Source organism: Colletotrichum phormii, assembly GCF_030913505.1.
Source record: "Colletotrichum phormii strain CBS 102054 chromosome Unknown BDP81scaffold_6, whole genome shotgun sequence".
NCBI classification, from domain to species: Eukaryota; Fungi; Ascomycota; class Sordariomycetes; order Glomerellales; family Glomerellaceae; genus Colletotrichum; species Colletotrichum phormii.
The window spans coordinates 1,763,614-1,782,386 of record NW_026851448.1 but is presented as its reverse complement, the minus strand read 5'-3'; the positions used below and the strand labels follow the sequence as shown (position 1 = coordinate 1,782,386).

Here is an 18,773-nt window from a genome sequence, read left to right as displayed (position 1 = left end):
CAAGTTCGATTGGAACCTCGTCCCTGACACGATCCTTGCCTCATCCAGGCACATCCAAAGGCTCCAAAGGAACGTCAACCAGCCGAAAAGCCGTCAACCCTGGTCAAGAGTGTCTCTGCCCTTGCACTGGCTCATATGTCCAGTAATAGCCAAGGATTGGGTCGACCCACGCAGCGGCGCTGACGAACTGGGTCCTTGGTTGGGTCCTCTCTGGAGCCCAGCGCGGCCAAACCAGCCCATCATCTCCTCCCGTTCCTGATTTCCTCAGCGTAGTCTGGGGGAGGATAGTGTGAGGATACCATGGCGCCAGGCTGGCGGCGGCACTGGCATTAGCATGCCATGGGTGCGGCTTGCTTGTCGCCCGACTCTATCTCTCTTGGCCGTTCGACGGCGCGAGGCGTATTAGCGGTGGTGGCGGGCGGCTACTGCGAGGAAGAGGGGGCGAGTAGTGAATACGACCGGACCGGTAGATGGTAACTGTGGTATGTGAAAAGGCTGCAAATGCATGTCAGTTTTTACGAAAGTCTGGTGTCAAAAGTGCAGTACGAGCAAAACCAGACGGGGAAAAAAGGTCAAAGACAGCACCCCCGTCCCATCTGAGCCCCCCCGCTGGCATCTGTCTAGACCAGCCGCGGTGTCGTGTGGTCGAACAGTCCAGACTGGCCCGTCTTGGTCGAAGTCCTTGCAAGTTGCTGGTGCGAGGAAACAAGAGATTGAGGGTCCGGGATTGGAGCAAGGAACAATTTGCCTGGAAGTGAGCGACGATACGTACCGACAAGCGACCTCAAGGCTCAAGCCCCAAGCATCAACGCAACGAACCCAAGGGAGGGTACCTCTTCCAAGGCCCAGATTGCCTGAACTTCTGGAGTTCTCAGGTACCGCCTTACATAAGACACTTTACTTTCCACAAGCAATCACGCAGAGATGGGGACCCGCCTGACCTTCCCGCCTGCGATCAAATTACCGTTGGCCAGGGCCGCGGCGGGCAGCAAGGAAGGTGATTGATACCCAGCTTCTAATCTACATGCAGCTTACGGATACATACGGAAGCAGGTACAGTCTACGAAGTATCATACGAAGTACGGAGCATTTGAACGGCTATGAGGCATACGGCTGTATAAACCATCGAGGGCTTTCGCACACCGTGACGCCATGCCGTGGAAAAAACGTCTGAACACCAAGTTAACCTTACATAAGGATACACGGTTCACCCATTCTTTCTTGTGGAGTCCGAAACAATGCCTCGAGGAGGAGCAGGTCTCGGCAATTCCGCTCTACATCAGAGACACTGAGCCTCTAAGGTGACCAAGGTGAATCATGAACATTCTCGAGTAATCCAACCTCCTCCGCCGTTTTCCCGTACATTGTCTTTGTCCTGTTGCCCGGTTACTTTGGTTCAGCTGTCGTCAGCGACCACGCATCACATGGAGTGCCTCCTTGGCCTGGCAGATACGCGAGCGAACCTCTGGGACTCAGGGGCAAAAACCAAAGGCTAATGCCAAGTGGAAGCAAAACGGTACCTTTTATGTACGGTGATGGACAGGCACAACTCAACTCTGCATCCCACCCGTCCCAGCCCGCAACAACCGCACTCCGTCCGCACTCTGTCCGCGCCCCTGCATTGGCGTCAGGGGTCCCCGTCGAGGGGCTTAGCCGGAATGGGACTGGTGGATCGACATGGGAACTGGTGGATCGACATGGGGACTGGTCGGGACGCCAGACGGCCTCGACTACCAGAACGGGGGGCTTCCTCATCTTCTACGTCTGTAGTACTACTACTCCGTACTCTTTTTCTGCCAGGTGGTGAGCCATAGGAGCCATTGGCTACCGCCGTTCCAAAAGCTACGCGGCAGAGGCAGAGAGAAGAAAGAGAGAGAGAGAGAGAGAGAGAGAGACAGAGGAAGCAGGGAAACCCGTACCAAATCATTCCCTGCACCCCCCGGTCCTGTCTGAAACTGCGCCATCACGGAGAAGGAGGAGCACCCTCGTCTTTCACCAACGACATTGTCTTATCTCTCATCAATTATCCAGCTCTCAGCTGTGAGTGAGCCTGTGACTCTGGGAGGCCGATGGAAAAATTCTTGATTGTGGTCGATTCATGAATTCACTGGAGCCCATCCAAGTTTCGATGCTCCGTCACTGAAGAAACAAAACAACAGTGACTCGAACAGCACAATACGAATACCAATCGGTGGTTTTGACTTTCATCCTTCCTCCAGCGGTCCAGCCCCCAATTTGTCTTGGACGAGACAGATGAAAATGATCAAGAGCCCAGGCGCTACGGGAAATTCTTGCCGCTGCCACGTTGATCAATTCAGGCCGGTCAATTTCGTGAGTTGCCGAAGGGCCTGTCGAGAACCACAGTAACCACAGTGTGTCCTCGGGCTTAAACCGACTTTGGTCACGATTGTGATGAGACCACTCTATATCCAGGTCGGCACATGAAAGGGAACAACCAATTGATGGAAACGGTTCGATTCAACCGGATGGCGTTGATACCCTAATAAGATTAAGAACACGGATTACCGTGTAAAAATAACCGTCGTCTACCACGCTCATATCGCGATGCTGTGTAAGGATAAGGATCGGTAGGCCTGCATTATCATGTACAAGATCCGTCATCCTAGGTCCACATCAGCAATCAGACTTTCTCTCAGATCTTGGATTATCATAGGACAGAAAAATAAGGAAAAGAGCACGGTAGTTACAATACCTACTCGCAGGCACAGCCGCTGCACTGTACCTTACCTTAGCATGTGCGGATACGGATACCTGTGCGTTCTGACGGCATTGCCAACTTACGCACTCACGGACTACGACGTGAGGTGAGGCAGGGCAATCCTGATCTTTCACACACGACTTGAACCTAAAGAGATGATGACTTCGGATCACCCACTTTCTTCCCATCCCATCTCCCGCGTTCGCGTCTGCTTCCCCCCACCCACCTTTCCGCACGTACGTCTGCTCACCTGCCATAGGAATGTAAAGTTGTAAACCACGAAAATACCTATGTTAGGATGGCCCGTGTTGTGCCCCCGGGAGGCCTGCCAAGCCACATTTCAAACCCCTCAAAGCTTGCTTTGCCATCGTCCAACATTCCACACCTCTGCCCTACGTGCCTACCCATACTCGACGCTGGCACCGACCATTGCTTGTCCTCATCTGGTACTGCAGCCTACATACGGATACCTACCTGCAGACTTCGACAGCCAAGTTGACGAATTTTACCCCTCCATCCGTCCACCGGCTCCCGTCCGTCCCGTCAGTTGGAAGAGAAAGTCCGGGCAACAAGCCAACGCGCACTCCGGCTCCGTGCCGTGCATATGCCACAGCACTCCTCCTCCAAGCCGGACATACCACGCCGTCTCGTCTCATCTCCTCTGGTGTGCAGATGTGCAGATGTGCAGATACTTCCGTGCTCTGCTCTGCTCTGCTCTGCTGGGTATTCTGAGCTCGGCTCATCTCAGCTCTGAGCCTCGGACGGGCAAAGCAAACGCAAAGCAAACGACTTGTGCCTCAGAACAACCCCCCCCCCCTGCCAAACCTGCCTAGACGGACGCACCGCCCCCTTGGGCCTTGACTTGTCAATCTTTTCATCCGATATCGACATGTCATCTGCCGCACCCCTTTAACCCCAAAACCTTGATTCTTTTTTCCAAGGGCAACCTTCTTCTTTTTCCTCGAAAGGTCACTTCCAGTCGACGCCGTCGTCAAACAAAGCCTGTTTCCTTCCTTTCCCCCTCCAATGGTTCTACGGCAGTATTATCTGCAGTTTCTCTACTCTGTACAAACGTCACCGAAACTCTTCGAAGCCCCTGATTTACCCCCCCCTCCTCCTCCCATCCGTCTTTGTCTCACGGCTCTACTTCCCGAACATTGGCACCGTGTGATTGGAAACACTCTCCACCGGGGGTTGCTCATCAACACCTATCTAGTGCCTTTCAAACCTGCCAGAAGAGCAAAGTGACTTCATCGCCAACCCCAAAATAAGGCTTCAAGTACCGTGATGTCTCCCCAACTTCCCAAAGCCCCGAATACCCAACACGTCTCGGGCATTAAGCGCCTTCTATCGTCCCACCAGACTGGTTTCGGTGGAAGAAACGCATGTAGGCCTCCAGGACGGCCTCCCCGGACCCCGCCCGACCTCTCTCTCTCACGCGCACGCACTCAGCTTCCCTCCCCCGTCATTGTCAAGCATCATCCCTCGCTTGCTTTCCTCACTGCCGTCCACACAGATACTCGTACACTCTCACTATCCCGTAGATAAACCCTCCACCAATGTTCCTCGCTTCTGACCCCGTACCATGTCCGCGGTATCTTTCCAAACTCCCCAATGGCTCGGGGGGAGGGGGAGGCTATGACGACGCGTACATTGACACATTCCAGCCATGACCTCTTAACACCCCGCCCAGTATTGAAGCCCAAACCAAGACCTGAAATAATCATTGCTCGCGCTCTGGAATCAAGTCCCGAGAAAAAAAAGCAATCCAACTGATAAGGCTTCATCCCCGCCTTCTTCTACGTTGTCAACTTGCGTTTGGTCGGTTTCTGCTTGCTTTACTTCTTCAACGAGAGGCATCCCTTGACTTTTCGAAACCAAGTCCGAATAGCACGTTTTGCGGTTTTTTTTTTCTTCTTTTCTTTTTCTTCTTCTTTCTCATCCCCTTCACTACTCTTCATTCCAATCGCTTTCTCGACCTCTTTTCACTCACCTTCCGGCCCAGAAATATAGGTACAGTATCGACACAAACGACACGGACTCACTCCCACGGCTTGGGCTCTGGTTCACCCTTCACATCTGAACCCACCCCCCTCTTCCGAGGGCCCCCAACCAACCACAACCCAGAACCCGTGATGGAAATAGATTAAATGAAAAAAAAAAAAAAAAAAGGAACAAGCAAGCAAAAGAAGGGCAACATTACACGTAACGCCAGTACTTATTCCCAGCTACCCGGCCCGCGCCCTTCCCTGCTGTTCTTCTACCCGTGCCTTATGCAAAACGGCAACAACGGTAACAAAGTATTAAAGGTAGCCGACAATCAGGTACCAAATCCAGAATAACCTCCGTCCGTCCCAGGTCCCGGTCGACACAAGGACTTTTTCTCTCTCCCAGTCTCTCTTCCCTCCATTAGTACTGTGTAAACTTGGATTTCCGCCTGTTAGCAAAAACCTGAGAAAAATAAGAAACATTTCACTTTCCAGCCCACCAAACACAATCACCCGTTCGTTCCGCCCGGCTTTCCAGCACCCGGCCCGTCATATTTCAACTACACTATCCGTACACAAAATGTCTACCGCGAATCTGCGGTCGTCAGTCCGGCCCAGCCCGGGGTAAGTATTACCGCTATTGCGCCTCGTATGAAGCGGGTCTTCCCTCCTTGGGTATACAGTAACCTTCTCCCCTTCTCCATCCAAAAACCCCGTAAGAGAGCCCCCCGAGACTGCGACGCTTTTGCCTTGGAAACTGTGGAACCTCAGAACACAACAAGCGCACCAGCGCAATGTTGGCAATTTAGGGGGACGAGGGGGGCGGATTCGCGCCCAGATCTTGGAAAGGCTTGTTGCTCGATAAAAGTCGGGTAGGTAAAGCTCCACGGGAGAGGAGCGTCCGACCATTCGACCCGGGAGAGAGGGACATGAAGACGCAAATCCAAAGGGAGATCAGAGCATTCGTACTCCGTACTTCCATAGATATTTTTGAACCATACTCCGTACTCCGTACCGCTCATTGGAAATCTCTGGGACATTTGAATGGACCCAAGTCACCCAGGATGCTAAAAATGCTTCTCTGGTGGAGACCAAAAAAAAAAAGCTGGGTTAGCAGCAACTTGGCACACGGAAAGGGCATGTCGCGTACGTGTTCACGCGCGCTATTGAGCGGGTAAGATGGCATTGGGTACGGAGTATCAGGCTCTTGTCTGTCCTAGCTGGTTCATTGGAGGCACAGGTCTCTGCCAATAAAGCTCAATTGATTATACTCTACTGGTTCGCAGATATCCCGTTGAGGTCTCAGGATACGGTGCAAAACATGAATAGTACGGATACATAAAAACACTTGCTCCGATTGATTTAGTACTCAACACTCGCACTCTTTCTCTTGCTTGTCATCCTTAGCCACCACATTGCATGGCATCATTGAGCTTATACAATTCCGTGACTCCGTTGACCGTCTATATTTCTTCCCGTTCCTCCATCCTGAGCACCGCCGTGCTTGCTCCGATACTGGTGTAGGCCGTAACATTGATATATCGTCAAGCGAGGGCCATGTCCGGCGTTCGCATTCCATACAGATGAATAAAATACCAGACTAACTTGCTATGAAAAAGGGTATCTAAATACGCGATAGATTGAAGCGAATATTTGACGGCCTCTTCGTAGACACACAGATACTGCGTGACTTACTGAGGGGGGTAGAACCCTGATCCACCTTGGAGAGGAGAGTGCGAGTAGGGTGAGATGGATCCCTGAGAATTGTACTGGTTCTCGTCGATGTTGCTCTGCCCCATGAGTCCATCATAGGCCATGCCTACGCCCATCTGCCCAGGTTGGTGTAGTCCCAGGGCGTTGTGGTCCAGTGCAGGGAAGGGCTCCGTCTCTTGCGCCAACGACATGTATTGTTGCTGCGCTCCCATGTATGAAGCCGCAGGCACGGCCACGTTGTTTGGGTTTTGATATTGTTGGTTGAATCCTTGGGTTCCTCGGTTGACAGGCTGCATGCCCATCAAGTTCTGAGCCACCGGCTGACCGGTGTTTGAGTACTGGGAAGAGTACATATAGTCTGGAAACTGGGAGTTACCCGCAACACCCGAGTACCCAAGGGGGTTCACATTTTGGTATAAACCATTGCTGTTCGCCATCATGGCGTTAGGTTGATACGACGACTGCTTCCCATAGTTGTGAAGAGAATGTTCACTCTTGACGACCGACTCATCCAGAGGAGTAGGCGCATTGAAAGGAGCCCTGGGCGGGGGGTCTTGCACAGGACTGATGATGGTGTCTGGCTCCAGCTCCTTGGCCGCGACCAGGCGTAGAATGGGCAGACTGATGTGCTCCATGTGCTTGGCCAGGTGGACTGTCAACTTCTTCCATGTTGGGAACTGCTTGGCACAGAATCGACAAGGCTCCTCCTGTGGCCTCTTTGTTGTTTCGTGACGACACTGTTCTACCTTTTGCCAGGTAGGGTCGATGCCACCAGCTCGTTTGATGGCGGCCTTCGTCTTATTCTTGGGCTCGATAAACTTGTGTTCGCGCACGAGATGCTGTAAGAAATTGTCCCGGCGGTAGCATGTGTGCCGACAGTCCTCGACGTCGCAGGTCCACCACTCTAGATGGCGATGGCCCTCATTCTCGTGGCGTACCCAGTCAGCTTTACGCTTGAAGATCTTGGGGTCACGGCATCTGTCCCAAGTGCAGGTGAAAGGCTGCACATCCTCGTGGACATGTTTCGTCCAGTCAGATGGTTTCTTGGGTTTCTTCAGCGTGAAGCACAGCTGGCACTCAAATTCCGCCGGGAGGGATTGCGTAGGCGGCATAGGTATGTCCTGTGGGAAGCTGTCCTTGGTAATAGCACCCTCCACAGGAGTTGAGTCTCCGTCTCCAGAGTCGGCGCCCGTTGACAAAGGGTCAATGTCTCGTGAATCGCCCCTATGGTCAAGCAGGACTGGACGACCGCCGCGAGCCAGACAGAATGATCCGCACGTGCAGGCTTGGCCGATCCCAAGATGCTTCACCTTGGCATTCAGGAGGCTTTTGTAGCGAACGACCTGCTGATGGGCGATCCGGTCAACGAGATAGTTATTGGTGCTTGCCAGATCCGGGTTCAGGCGGAGAACATGCGTTTGAAAGCCTGCGAAGTTTGGCGAGACATCCTGAATCAGCTTGCTAGACTCAGCATTCATGTCACCATCCTCGTAAAGGTCATCCTCGTCGTCGTCATCCTCATCCGGGTCAACATTTGTCGAGTTGCCCTTGGCAAGGACAGCTACAGGTGGGCCGCCTGTTTTCCTCCACATGCCAACAAGGTTTGAGTGTGTTTCGTTTCCGCTAGCTTTTGGTAGATCCGACTTGCTCCTTGGCCGACGAAGTGTGTTTTTGACCTGAAGACTGCCAAAGGGACTCTTGGGTGATGTGATGGGCGTGCCGCCGCCGATCGAACCATTCCGCGCGTGTGTTGTACCAATTGAAGCAAAATTGCTTCCCATATTAACGAGGGCGGTGTTAATACTAGGCGTAGGTGTCTTCTTGGACCCCCAGCTGCCAGTACGCGCAGTAGGCAGAAGATGAGGCAAACTCTCGCGCTTCTCGAAAGGAGGCGGATCCTCCGACTTGGGAGCGTTCTCGCCGTTGGTGCTCCTAGACCGCTTAAGCAGATGGCTGGCACTCGGCCGACGAACGAGGCCACGCAAATCCTTGAGGATGCTTGGCCTCCGACCACCCTCGCCTCTGCTGATAGACAGCTTCTTCAGTAGGTTTCCACTGGTGACATTCTCGGTGTCCATGTCGATAACGCTGGGCAAACTGCGTCTGCGCGTGCCCCACGTAGCCGCTTTGGAAATGATGGATTCGTTGTCCATACACATTCTGTTGAATCGAGCCATCGCAGCTTGTGAAGACTCCGGCTGGTACCGGTCTGTGTCTGGGCCACTGATAGGGTGTACCACGGGCGAGTCACCCCAGACGCGGTTCGAATTCATGATATGGAAGTCCGTAGCCGTCATCTCGCCGCCGCGAGCTGTGAAATAAGTTTGTCCGGGTTGATGGCGGTTTTCAGTTTGATTGCCAAGATGGATGCCGTCTTCCCCAGCCATGGCATCGGGGCTTGCATGCAATCTGGTCTCTGGCCCGGAAGATGCTACGGCTTCGTCGTTGTGTAAGCTACGAGACAGCCATTGATTAACTTCTTGGTTCTTTTCTTCGATCTCACGGCGAGTCATTATCTCGTTTGCGCTTGAAACTTCGGTAGACGGTCTATTCGTCGGATCCAACCCTCGTCGGCTGAAAGATGAGCGTCGTGGGGTCGTCGTATCAGCGACTGGTCCCTGAGACGAAATCAAGTCACCGGCGGAGTTGACCCCGGCATGTGCTGTGGTCGAGTTCTCGTCGTCTGGTGTGAATGTGCGTTCAATTGACTGCACGGGCTCTGTGGCATCTTTTCCCCACATGGAGACAGTCACTCGAGGGCTCTGCGCAGCCATCATGGGAGGAGAGGGAACTGCACTGTCCTCACTGGAACGACCACTGCCACTGAGATCTGGTGTCAATTGAGAATTGGACAGTGCGGCGAAAGTGGAAATCTGAGGAGGCTGGAATGGCCTTTGAAGTTCCTGAGGTGAGATGGAAAGAGGCAGTCGCTCAGGCACAGACTTGGCAATCGTTCTCATGTCGCTGCGCGGTGAAGTTGTGTGTAGTGATGCCGTTTGTTCAGGGGTGTATGGATAGGCGTTGACGTCCAGGTTGTTGCTTCTCGCCTGGGAAATTATGGCCTGGCCAAAGCTGTCGGTTCTGTGTTCCGGGTCCAGGAAAGAGGGCGTACCCGCTTCAGTATTGCTAAAGTCGACGCCAAAGAAAGGGTCCAGTCCATCGTCCATATCGCTGTAGTCGCTCGAATGATATTGACTGAAGTTGGAGATGGACTCGGCTGGGGTATCGTTGTAGTTGGGTGAGACGGAGCTGCTCTGCAACTGGGATGAAGGCGAGAGATGATTCGGGTCAAATGAAGTGGCAGTCAGTCGTCGTTGACCACTGCTTGGTGGGGAGGGGTTGTGGGTATCGCTAGCTTGTCCATCGTGGAAGGCTGCGGGAGGTACGGCGTATGTCGAAGCCATGGCCACGACACGACGCGAGTGCGTATGAGAGATTGTAGTAGAGGCTAATCGTGATGTGTAGGTCGTCTTGATGTAGTTGTACGGTAGATCAGGCGAGACGGAACCAAAGCCGAGGGCGGAACTGCTCTTTGAGAGTTGTTAGGAGACAAGCGCTGTCATGTTCTGACTTGCTTGAGTTGGCTAGGTTGCATGCGATGAAGTGAGCAGGCTGAAGGCGGGGTTAAGCCGCGGTCGCAACAGGGCTCCAGGAAGCAGTCTTGCACGAGTTTGTGGATTGAAGAAAGGCACGAGACTGTGTTGACAAAACGATGCGATTCCACAGAGCAGTTGGATGTGGAGGAGAAGAGGAGTCGCCAGCGAGCAAGGGAAAAGCCACAAGAAGAGGATACGGTCGTGGAGGGCGGCGGCGTTTGCGCGGCCTAAACGTGTTGGTCGTCTCCTTCGTCCAGCGCTTATGCTTGGGATTCGCTGATTGTGTATTCGTACAGGCGCCGTGGGGAACAACTGGGACAAGCAGCAAGAAATAGATCAAGTGCTTGTCTAGGTATGTGAGCGTTAAGGTACCGGTTGCGAAAGCTAAAGAGTTGTTTGCGGCGTTTCGCGATCAGGCTGAGTTGAAGTTGGTCGCAGAGAAGTATAGCCAAGATGGAGACAGTGACAGTGGGACGGCGCAAGAACGGGGGGGGGGGGGGGGGGGGGGTGCGAAGCGGGATATGCGAAAGAGTATCCGCGGTCTTGTGTAAAGAGGCTCGGAAATCAGGGGTATGCGAGGGGGTGTACAAGACTCGATGAGATCATGCAGAGACAGCAGAACGAGGCGGAAGAGAGCCTAGGAGAGCGGCGCATGTGTTGAGAGTGGCAGAGTCACGAACCAGACGGGAGACGAAGGAGGGGGGAAGGGAAGAGAGAGAGAGTTGATGAGACTGTGTGAGAGAGAAAGAGGGAGAGATGATCTTAGGATGACGAGGGGAGGGCTGGTTGGATGGGCGCGAGGTACCTAACAGGCTAACCTTTGGAGAAGTAAGAGACGGTTGGGGGTGGGGATGCGATTGTGACAAGACAAGCACGAGACAGGACGGAATTCAATCTCGAGGAGGGGCGGAAACCAATTAGAAGTCAGGTACCTGACCTACTTACCTTAGTTAATAAGGCAATTAGGCGGACATTTGCAGGTGAAGTGGTGCATGGCGAAGGTGCGAAGATGCGCCGTAGGATCAATCGAAGGTCAACCTAGATGGGAAGGGCTAAAAAGTACGGTAACTTTTGGTAGAGATAGAGGTACCTTATCTTTTACTATCCGTAATGTAGGTAAGTAAGGTACCTTGGGGATGTGATTTTCGATACGAGCAGAAATGGAAAATGAGAGAGACACACAGGGAGAAAGACACAGCAAAAGTGTGAGAGTTTCGGTACCTTTTCCCACCGCCCGCCAACCCACACACCCATTGAATTAGACTCGGGGCTGGTCGGCCGTGTGTCTGGCAGTCTGCCTGGTCGTCTATCTTCCAGGTTCAGCTGTCACGTCCGGTCCGCCGTCGACATTCAGGTTCCATTGTCTCAGTGAAGCGCGTGGGCGGTAGCGGTACCTTAGCATGCCGGCCACTTGCGCAGCCCACCGAAGCGGGAATGCGCCACAACGCTGCCCTCTTGTCACCAAGGTTCTTTACCGATGCTCTGATATCCTGACCATACTCCGTAGAGATGGAGTGACGGAGGACGGACTACCTAGTGGCTAGGCCCCGAGAACAACAAGGTAGAGATGGCATGCGGATTTGCTGCCCGTCTGTTCGCATCGTTGGTTCAGACATGGTTTCTCAAGTGTTCGGCCGAAACCTGGAGGAACCACGCCTTCGTGATCCCGAGTTTCGGTTAGGAGCGCCACTGCTGGATTGTATGATGCCCTGTAGAATCGCGTGGTTGTCAAATACCTGACGTGCTGACCCAAGATATAGGAGATATGATATCTTCCCAAGGTACCTTGCCATAATGATGTGCGTCATGTAGGTTCAAGAAAGTAGTCCCAAAATGCCTTGCCTTAGTAATGCTCCTGCTGCCACCTGCGTGCTTCCTTCCCGTTCACCACTCACGTCGACTGCGACTTCCTTCCTCGCTCCACGGCACCTCATGCAGCAAACGCTGCCCCGCTCCGACATGTGGGGCATTTGGGAGACTCCGAGAGACAGAAGGAGCGTTCACGTCTCTGAGTGGTTGACACCTCCAGGCGCACTTGCTCGTAGGGCGGAATGGGGGCCGGGAGCGAACCAGGAGCGAACCAGGAGCGAACCAGGAGCGAACCAGATGGCAAGGGACCTGAGACCACCACCCACCCACACCGGAAACTAAAGTATCGTCTTAATTCTTCCATTTGCGCGAGGCGTTCTTCTTTGGCGTTGTTGGGCGCATTTTCTCAGCCCCAGCCCGCCAGGACAGTTTTACCTTTCCACTGCAACTTTGCAACTGGGACACACGCCGACTGTCCTCGACTTCAGAGTCACCTCAGACCTCACACACTCACCCACTCACCCACTCACCCGTCTTACATACGCCGCCACATGAGCATGGATCCAATACCCAAGGGGCTTCGTACATCCCACCTCATGTCTGCCATCTGGCATCCCACCACATCTCGTCGCACAGATGCAAGCTACTGTGGCTTACCTTCATTCCTCCACTCAAATCACACTCTGCCGTCACCATCAGCGTCCGTCGCCGTACCTCACAGTACCTTGGTGGAGTAGTGGCTGGATTCTTGTCCCTGGCTTGATAATGCCTAAAGAGTAGTGTCATCTCGACCTCAACACGACATTTGGCCATCAACCATCAATAACCCTTGGGTCAGCCTGTGTTCACCGAGAAGGCAGATTTCCACTCCCGGCCCTAGCTCCGGATCGTCCCTCGCACATTCTCTCGTCGATGCTGTGTGCCTACTGTGTACGGAGTACACCTTATGCCGGCCACAGACCAAACCCTTGAAAAGCGCTCGTCAGACCTACCGGCTTGCAGACGCTTGATGTCATCCGACGGCATGTAGGTGCTTCTCGCTGAAAAGCTGCATGCTACAGTAACATAAAGTACGAATGCATGCCATGTGCCAAACGCTACGGATAGGCATCAGCCCTCGAGCAGAGTGTCGCAAATATCGACAATTGTTTCCGCTTAAGGATTGCCCGTCCAACTGGCAGCAGAAACGCTCTCAGCTCGGCTGTCATATCGCTCTCGCTTTCAAGAGTCTAAAAACCCGAAAAACCCATCATCCGCTCTGCAACGGGTACGAAAGTACTGGGGAAAGCGACATTGGTCAGTGGGGCCTAGCACCATTATGCACAGCCGCAGCCGCCGTGATGGAACTCGGATATTTCAGTCGAGGAGGGGACCCTGGACGAACTTGCGAAGCGCTGCGTCGTCTTTGAGCTTGACCGCTGACCTGGCGGTGCACCCCGCCGGTCACCGCTCGAAACCAGCGGCATCAGGGTTGCGCAGCGCCACAAACATACCCGACCCGTCCGTCAATGTCGGCGACGCCTCACGCTTCCCATGGAAATACCGGGATTCTCATGCTCCCGTCGCTTGTTGACATGCGCCTCCGTGCCTTATCTGCGGCTAGTGCTACCGCAGACCCTGATCCCTATGTCTATTTATTCGTGCTTTCTGAGTGTGCCTCAAGATGAGCTCTCCCCATTCTTCCGCCTGATCCGCGAGTGACGGTAAGATCCCAATCGATAAGAGGCTTCCATAAACGCGATCTCCTAGCGGTTAATTTGATTAAGGTAGTGCCCGTCGATGGGGCATGCTCTCCTGTGAAATAGACGCAGCAAATGCGTCGGTTGCGCCACGGTGCCGAGTATGGAAAGCTTTCGGCGACCTCGCACCTTGAATGGACCCTCGGATGCGTGAGGATTGCCAAGGCTTGAAGCAGACCTCTGTTAAATCTCCTAGACCATGAGAACCTCTCGAGATCTCAATGAGAGCTCCATGGGCAACAGGATATGCAAGCGACCAAACCATGCGAAAATTCATGTGTATCTTGAGGTAGCCAGCTATAGTACTCCGTAGGCAGAAAGAGATCATTCTGGGACACGATGAACGCATCCTCGGGGACGTCTTGGCAGGCTTATCTAATCACGGCACCTGATCCACCTCGACGACAACCACCACCACCACGAGCAAGGGTGGAGATCACCTGCCCAGAAACTCAAAGGCACTACACCTCACACCTCAGCTTTCCATTGTGAAGTGCGGAATCTATCAACTCTGGATTTCCACTGGGGATGGAGCCATTTCAGCCCTGAATTCCGCCAGTCGTGACTTGACTGTTCAGCCCCTGCCGCCTTGGCTTCATTTATTTTTTGTGAAGAAGCCGTACAGATACTACCCAGTCGCAAAACTGCCCAAGTCGCACATCCAAAACGGCTCATTGAGACTGCATTTCTCGAAGCCATCTTGACCCGGACTGTTCGGGATAGCAACACAGTAAAGAGCCTCTCAAATACACATCATCACAATGTTCCAGGTTCGTATTCCCATCTCGAAGGAGAGCATCTCCTGCAACGCTAGATCACGGTCTTGAAGGGACTCGATTTCGTAACGAACTACCGCGGCTCACAATCAACTTTCTCATCCCCACAGCCAAACCCCCAAGATCACCTCCACCTGCGCCTACACCGCGCCCGGTCAGTAATCCTAACCGCCGAAGAGTGAGTCTCACTGTCACCTCCCTATCATCCATCTAGGTACCTAAATAATTGACCCCCTCCCCCCAAAAAAGACTCGTCGAAATCCGCGCCGCCCAACGAACCTTCGAAGGCGCCTACATGCGCACAGCCCTCTCCCAATTCTCCTTTGCCCTCATCATTCTCAAAATCTTCACATCAGAGTTTTACGCCATCGGCGCCTTATTTGCCGTCTACGGCGCCGCCGTCATGCTCGTTGCAATCTTCCGCCGCCACGAGGGGAACCGCCAGTTCTTTACGAGTCCGAAAGTGGACGAGGGCAGCGGCGTCGCGAGCGGCGGCCTGGTACGCAAGTTTCGGACGAGCGGGAATAGTGTTGCGTTGCTTACTGTGTTGAGTCTTGCTGCGTATGTTACGCTTTTGGTGCTTACTTGGCAGCTTGTACAGTGAGGAGTGAGCCAGTGGGTGAGGTCTGGCGTTTGAAGGGGTTGAAGGGTCTTGCAATGGGAGACGGCGGGAGGGTGGTGGAGATTGAATCGGGTGATCACCACTGCTGGTCCGTCCTTCTCGCCGCACAATGAGGAAGACCGCGGCGATGTCTTCTTTTTGAGCAGATATCCCCCGGAACCCTCAGTCATCAATCCTAACCCACCGACGAAACCCATCAAAGTTCTCTCAGGGCAGATATGGGGCAAAGGATGGCTTTTCACGGAACTCTCCTTTTGACAGGCCCTCCGCCTAGATATCAGAAACTCAGCGCGATAACAAATGACCAATGTTCCGGAACAACAACCCACATTTGGATTACGGGCGTCAGCAACACCAAATATATAGTCCTTACCGATGGACATCGGAGGGGGGCATCGGAGTCCTCGAAGAATTTAGACACCACAAGAAGGTGTATTGCTACGCTTGTGCAGTCTGTAAGCTTGTCAGGGAGATGAATCTCCGTATACACCGGCGATGGGATATGAAAGATGTCCGCGAAGTAGAAAACCCCGAGCTGAAGGCAGTCAAGAGGGGGCATACTGTGAATGATCTCTGAGAAACCTCCTGTCTCCGGTACATATTACTCATATACTAGAGCAATTCTAATCAGACTCAAACCAAGAATCACTCGCACACCCAACATCACAGTGAGGTTGATATATACCCCCATTTTCTATGCGCTGGGGGCTGGCAGAGTTTGATGCCTGAAAGCTAGTCCGCTCGTCTAAGACCCAGCATGTCCTTTCCAGTTGGTCTCAATCTTTATCGACTTTCACGGTCATCATCACGTGGGTCTGAAAACTGGAGGCTTTGCCAGAGACAGGCCCATGAACGAACCTCTCGGGATGACGCGCAACTCAATGTGACATCAATCCTCAACCATATCACTCGTTGCAAAAGATCGTGAGGCTCTGGCTTATTCTCATGGGGGGGAGGGCTGGAAAAGCCCGGGGTAGGTCTAGGAACAAAGCCGTCAAGGGCCAGGAGGGAATAACAGACTAGAAAAAAATCTGTATCGAAGTATTTGCCAATTCCGAAAGGAAAAAAAAAAGCCTTCGGAGGTTAGAGGAATCTATAATCTCATATGACGCGCGCTTGAGAAAAGATGAGATGGGGCATGGGAACCAACAGCCAGGAAAGTTGTAGAGTACCAAGAATGTTGTACGGTGAATTGAAAGAGTTCTGCTGAGGATGAAGGCGAGAAAACAAAAGAAAAAGAACTAAATGATGAGCAACTGGTAAGCGTCATGATGACGCCGGTGGTATAAAATGCGTGTGTGTCCAGTCCCTGAGTGCGATCTCCCCCATTTTCTTTTCGAATCTTCTTTTGTCCACTTGCCACCGCTCCTGGCTTTCTCTGGCTCCTCAATGCTGACTGCCAATATGGACATGAAGAAATAAAATAAAAGAGACTCCTGGTCCAACTATCCGGGGTTGCGGGTCGTCGCGCCCGGCCCGAACCCCCCGTCTCACGGTGCGATCCCGAGACAAAAGTGACCTCGTATTCCTCTTAGGCTCCTCCCCCTCCCCGCTTGCTCGGCATCGGCCATGCGCCTTGCGCTCGGGGCCCCGCAACATTCCTTCCGCAATGTGCTTGCACTTAAATCTGACGTCTTCCGGCAACACTCATCACCCCTCGACCCGTCTATCATTGACTGGGCGTTTCGTTCGATTCCGGTGTTGCCGGTCGTCGAGGATGGTGTCCCTTGCTCCTCCTTTGAAACTGGGGTATATGGTTGCTGTTGCTTTTGAAATCCTCTCAACTCCCATTGCTTGCTTTCTGTCGTTTCTCGTTCTGGGGATCAGCTCCATTTTCGAACGCTTCGCGCCGATCCAACGCCATGTCTGATGCATCGAAAACACGACTCCTTCCAAGGGACTCAAAGCCATCGCTTGGAACACACTTTTCCGGTTTTGCTGAAATAGAACTACCTTCCTACTCAGCCTCATGTTTGCTAAAGATATTTATTTTTTCTTGTTCTTCTCTCGTTTCTCAACCACAAGCTCCGCCTCATCCTCTGGAGGTGATATATCACCTCCAATGGAGTTTGGAGCAGGAGGAGAATGCTCGGGATCGGGTTTCCCAAGATTTTCCGTTGACGATGCAGGACGGTTACGGCTACGAAGTGTCTAGCTTCCGCTACTATTATCATAAGCCGTCCAAGTATCGTATCCCTCGGATGGCCTAGAATAGCCGTAAGGGGGCTGCTGCTGTTGCTGCTGCTGTGGCCAAGTACCGTAACCGGAAGGCGGGTTCGCACCTGCAGACATGGAAACAGTGTGTGGGTCCATAATTGGGAAGTTTGTCGCAATTGGGGTGTACATGTCAGTCGTCATCGGCGTCGAAGACCTTCTCGGGAATTGCCGGCTCTGCTGCGGCATCGTGGGATATTGTGAAGGTATTTGCGTGCCTCTTGGGTATGCCATAGAGTTCCCCATTGCGAATGACGAATATCCCATGTTGCTGTGAGCGTTGGCATCTGCGTTGCTCCAGCTAGCTGACGATAGGGCTTGAGACGTATACGGCGAGAATGACGGAGACGGAGTAATCGGGGACTGTTCAGCGTAAGACTTCTTCGTTTCCTTATAGTCGCCTGACTGTGTTGCATAGTTGGAACTAACATCTGGTGATACCCAGTTCGTGATTTGGGGGTTCGCAAAATCGTAGCGCTGGGAAGAAGTCGAAGTGTTCGAAGCAGGCACTACTGCTTGTCAGCTATTTGACATATCTTCGGGTCGGTCGCGCGGAAACTGACCTGTGGGCTCCTGGCCAATATTCTCAATCGCAGAAGTCTGGATAGTTGTCGGCAGTACGTTTTGTGACGAGGGCAGAACTCCTCCTTGACGGTGCTGATAGTGTTGGGATCTCTCTAGGGCTTTTCCAGGAAGTACAACGGGAGAAGACGATGCGGAAGCGGTCTTTGATCCTCCGGCAGGTGTCGGTTGCGGTTTGGGTCTTGGTTCAGTGGTTTGAGACGGGGCCTGGTCTACAGGGAAGAAGCTGCACTCTTTCTTCAACCTGATGCAGTTTCTACATCGGCCGTCGCCTTGTACCTCTGACATTATGCACCGAATTTTCCGCCTGCGGCAATGTCCTTGACGTTGCTTTCGTCAGTACAAACCCAAAAGAGACGCGAGAGGACAGGTTACAGCCACTTACCACAAGCTACCGAGGTGCGGTGATAGCCCAACTTGTTTCTCTTCTTGTCCCCAGCTTGGCCAGACTGGCTGGAATCAGAGATATTGGCCTGCCGCAGTCTGACATTAGGCTTGTTCAAGGAGCGTCTCGATTTTCGACGACTCGCCTGTAAGATGGAATCTCTACGCTCCTGGTCTGTTGGATCATGGGCTCCGTGGCCCGTCGATGCTTGGCCCGAGCCTGATGCGCCGAAGTTGGGCGCGAAGCCAGAATGAGGAACCTCCATATCGGAACTGAGGGGAAGCAAATGCGTAGGGTATGGGTAAGACATGATGGAACCCTATGCTCCAAAGAGTCGGTGACGTTGCAAAGTCGAGTCCTTCTCGGGAAGTGAGGTCCATACAAAGGTCAAAGACCTTTGCTGCTATATCCTTGATAAACCTTTCGATGTCGAAGCGTCACAAGATGGAGATGGGGAAAGGCGTTTCAGGGTGTTGTCTCCTTTTGACTGGGAAGACAACTTTAGAATCCGGGCGTAACGTTTAGTTGAGACCTGCTGATATCGAAGAAGCAATCAAGGAGAATGCAGTGCGTTCCTGATGTTTGTCAAGAGATGCTTCGCGAAGGCGTTAACGAGTGGACTACCCGAAT

At 53.0% G+C, this 18,773-nt stretch overlaps 3 protein-coding genes across 3 annotated transcripts; 1 reads left to right on the top strand and 2 right to left on the bottom strand.

The window, feature by feature from the left end:
- Positions 1-6,398: 6,398 nt before the first annotated feature.
- On the bottom strand, positions 6,399-9,824 carry BDP81DRAFT_314701 (C2H2 finger domain-containing protein; the record flags this gene model as incomplete). Its single annotated transcript, XM_060584020.1, has 1 exon — positions 6,399-9,824. One exon carries the CDS (start codon positions 9,822-9,824, stop codon positions 6,399-6,401), a length of 3,426 nt encoding a protein of 1,141 aa, XP_060447709.1.
- A 4,501-nt stretch (positions 9,825-14,325) lies between these two features.
- BDP81DRAFT_392468 (uncharacterized protein) lies at positions 14,326-14,944 on the top strand (the record flags this gene model as incomplete). Its single annotated transcript, XM_060587713.1, has 3 exons — positions 14,326-14,334; positions 14,394-14,518; positions 14,590-14,944. The coding sequence occupies 3 exons, from the start codon at positions 14,326-14,328 to the stop codon at positions 14,942-14,944; spliced, it is 489 nt and encodes a 162-aa protein (XP_060447708.1).
- A 1,786-nt stretch (positions 14,945-16,730) lies between these two features.
- BDP81DRAFT_514957 (uncharacterized protein) lies at positions 16,731-18,453 on the bottom strand (the record flags this gene model as incomplete). Its single annotated transcript, XM_060595845.1, has 3 exons — positions 16,731-17,685; positions 17,740-17,970; positions 18,144-18,453. 3 exons carry the CDS (start codon positions 18,451-18,453, stop codon positions 17,114-17,116), a joined length of 1,113 nt encoding a protein of 370 aa, XP_060447707.1. The 3' UTR covers positions 16,731-17,113.
- Positions 18,454-18,773: the final 320 nt, after the last annotated feature.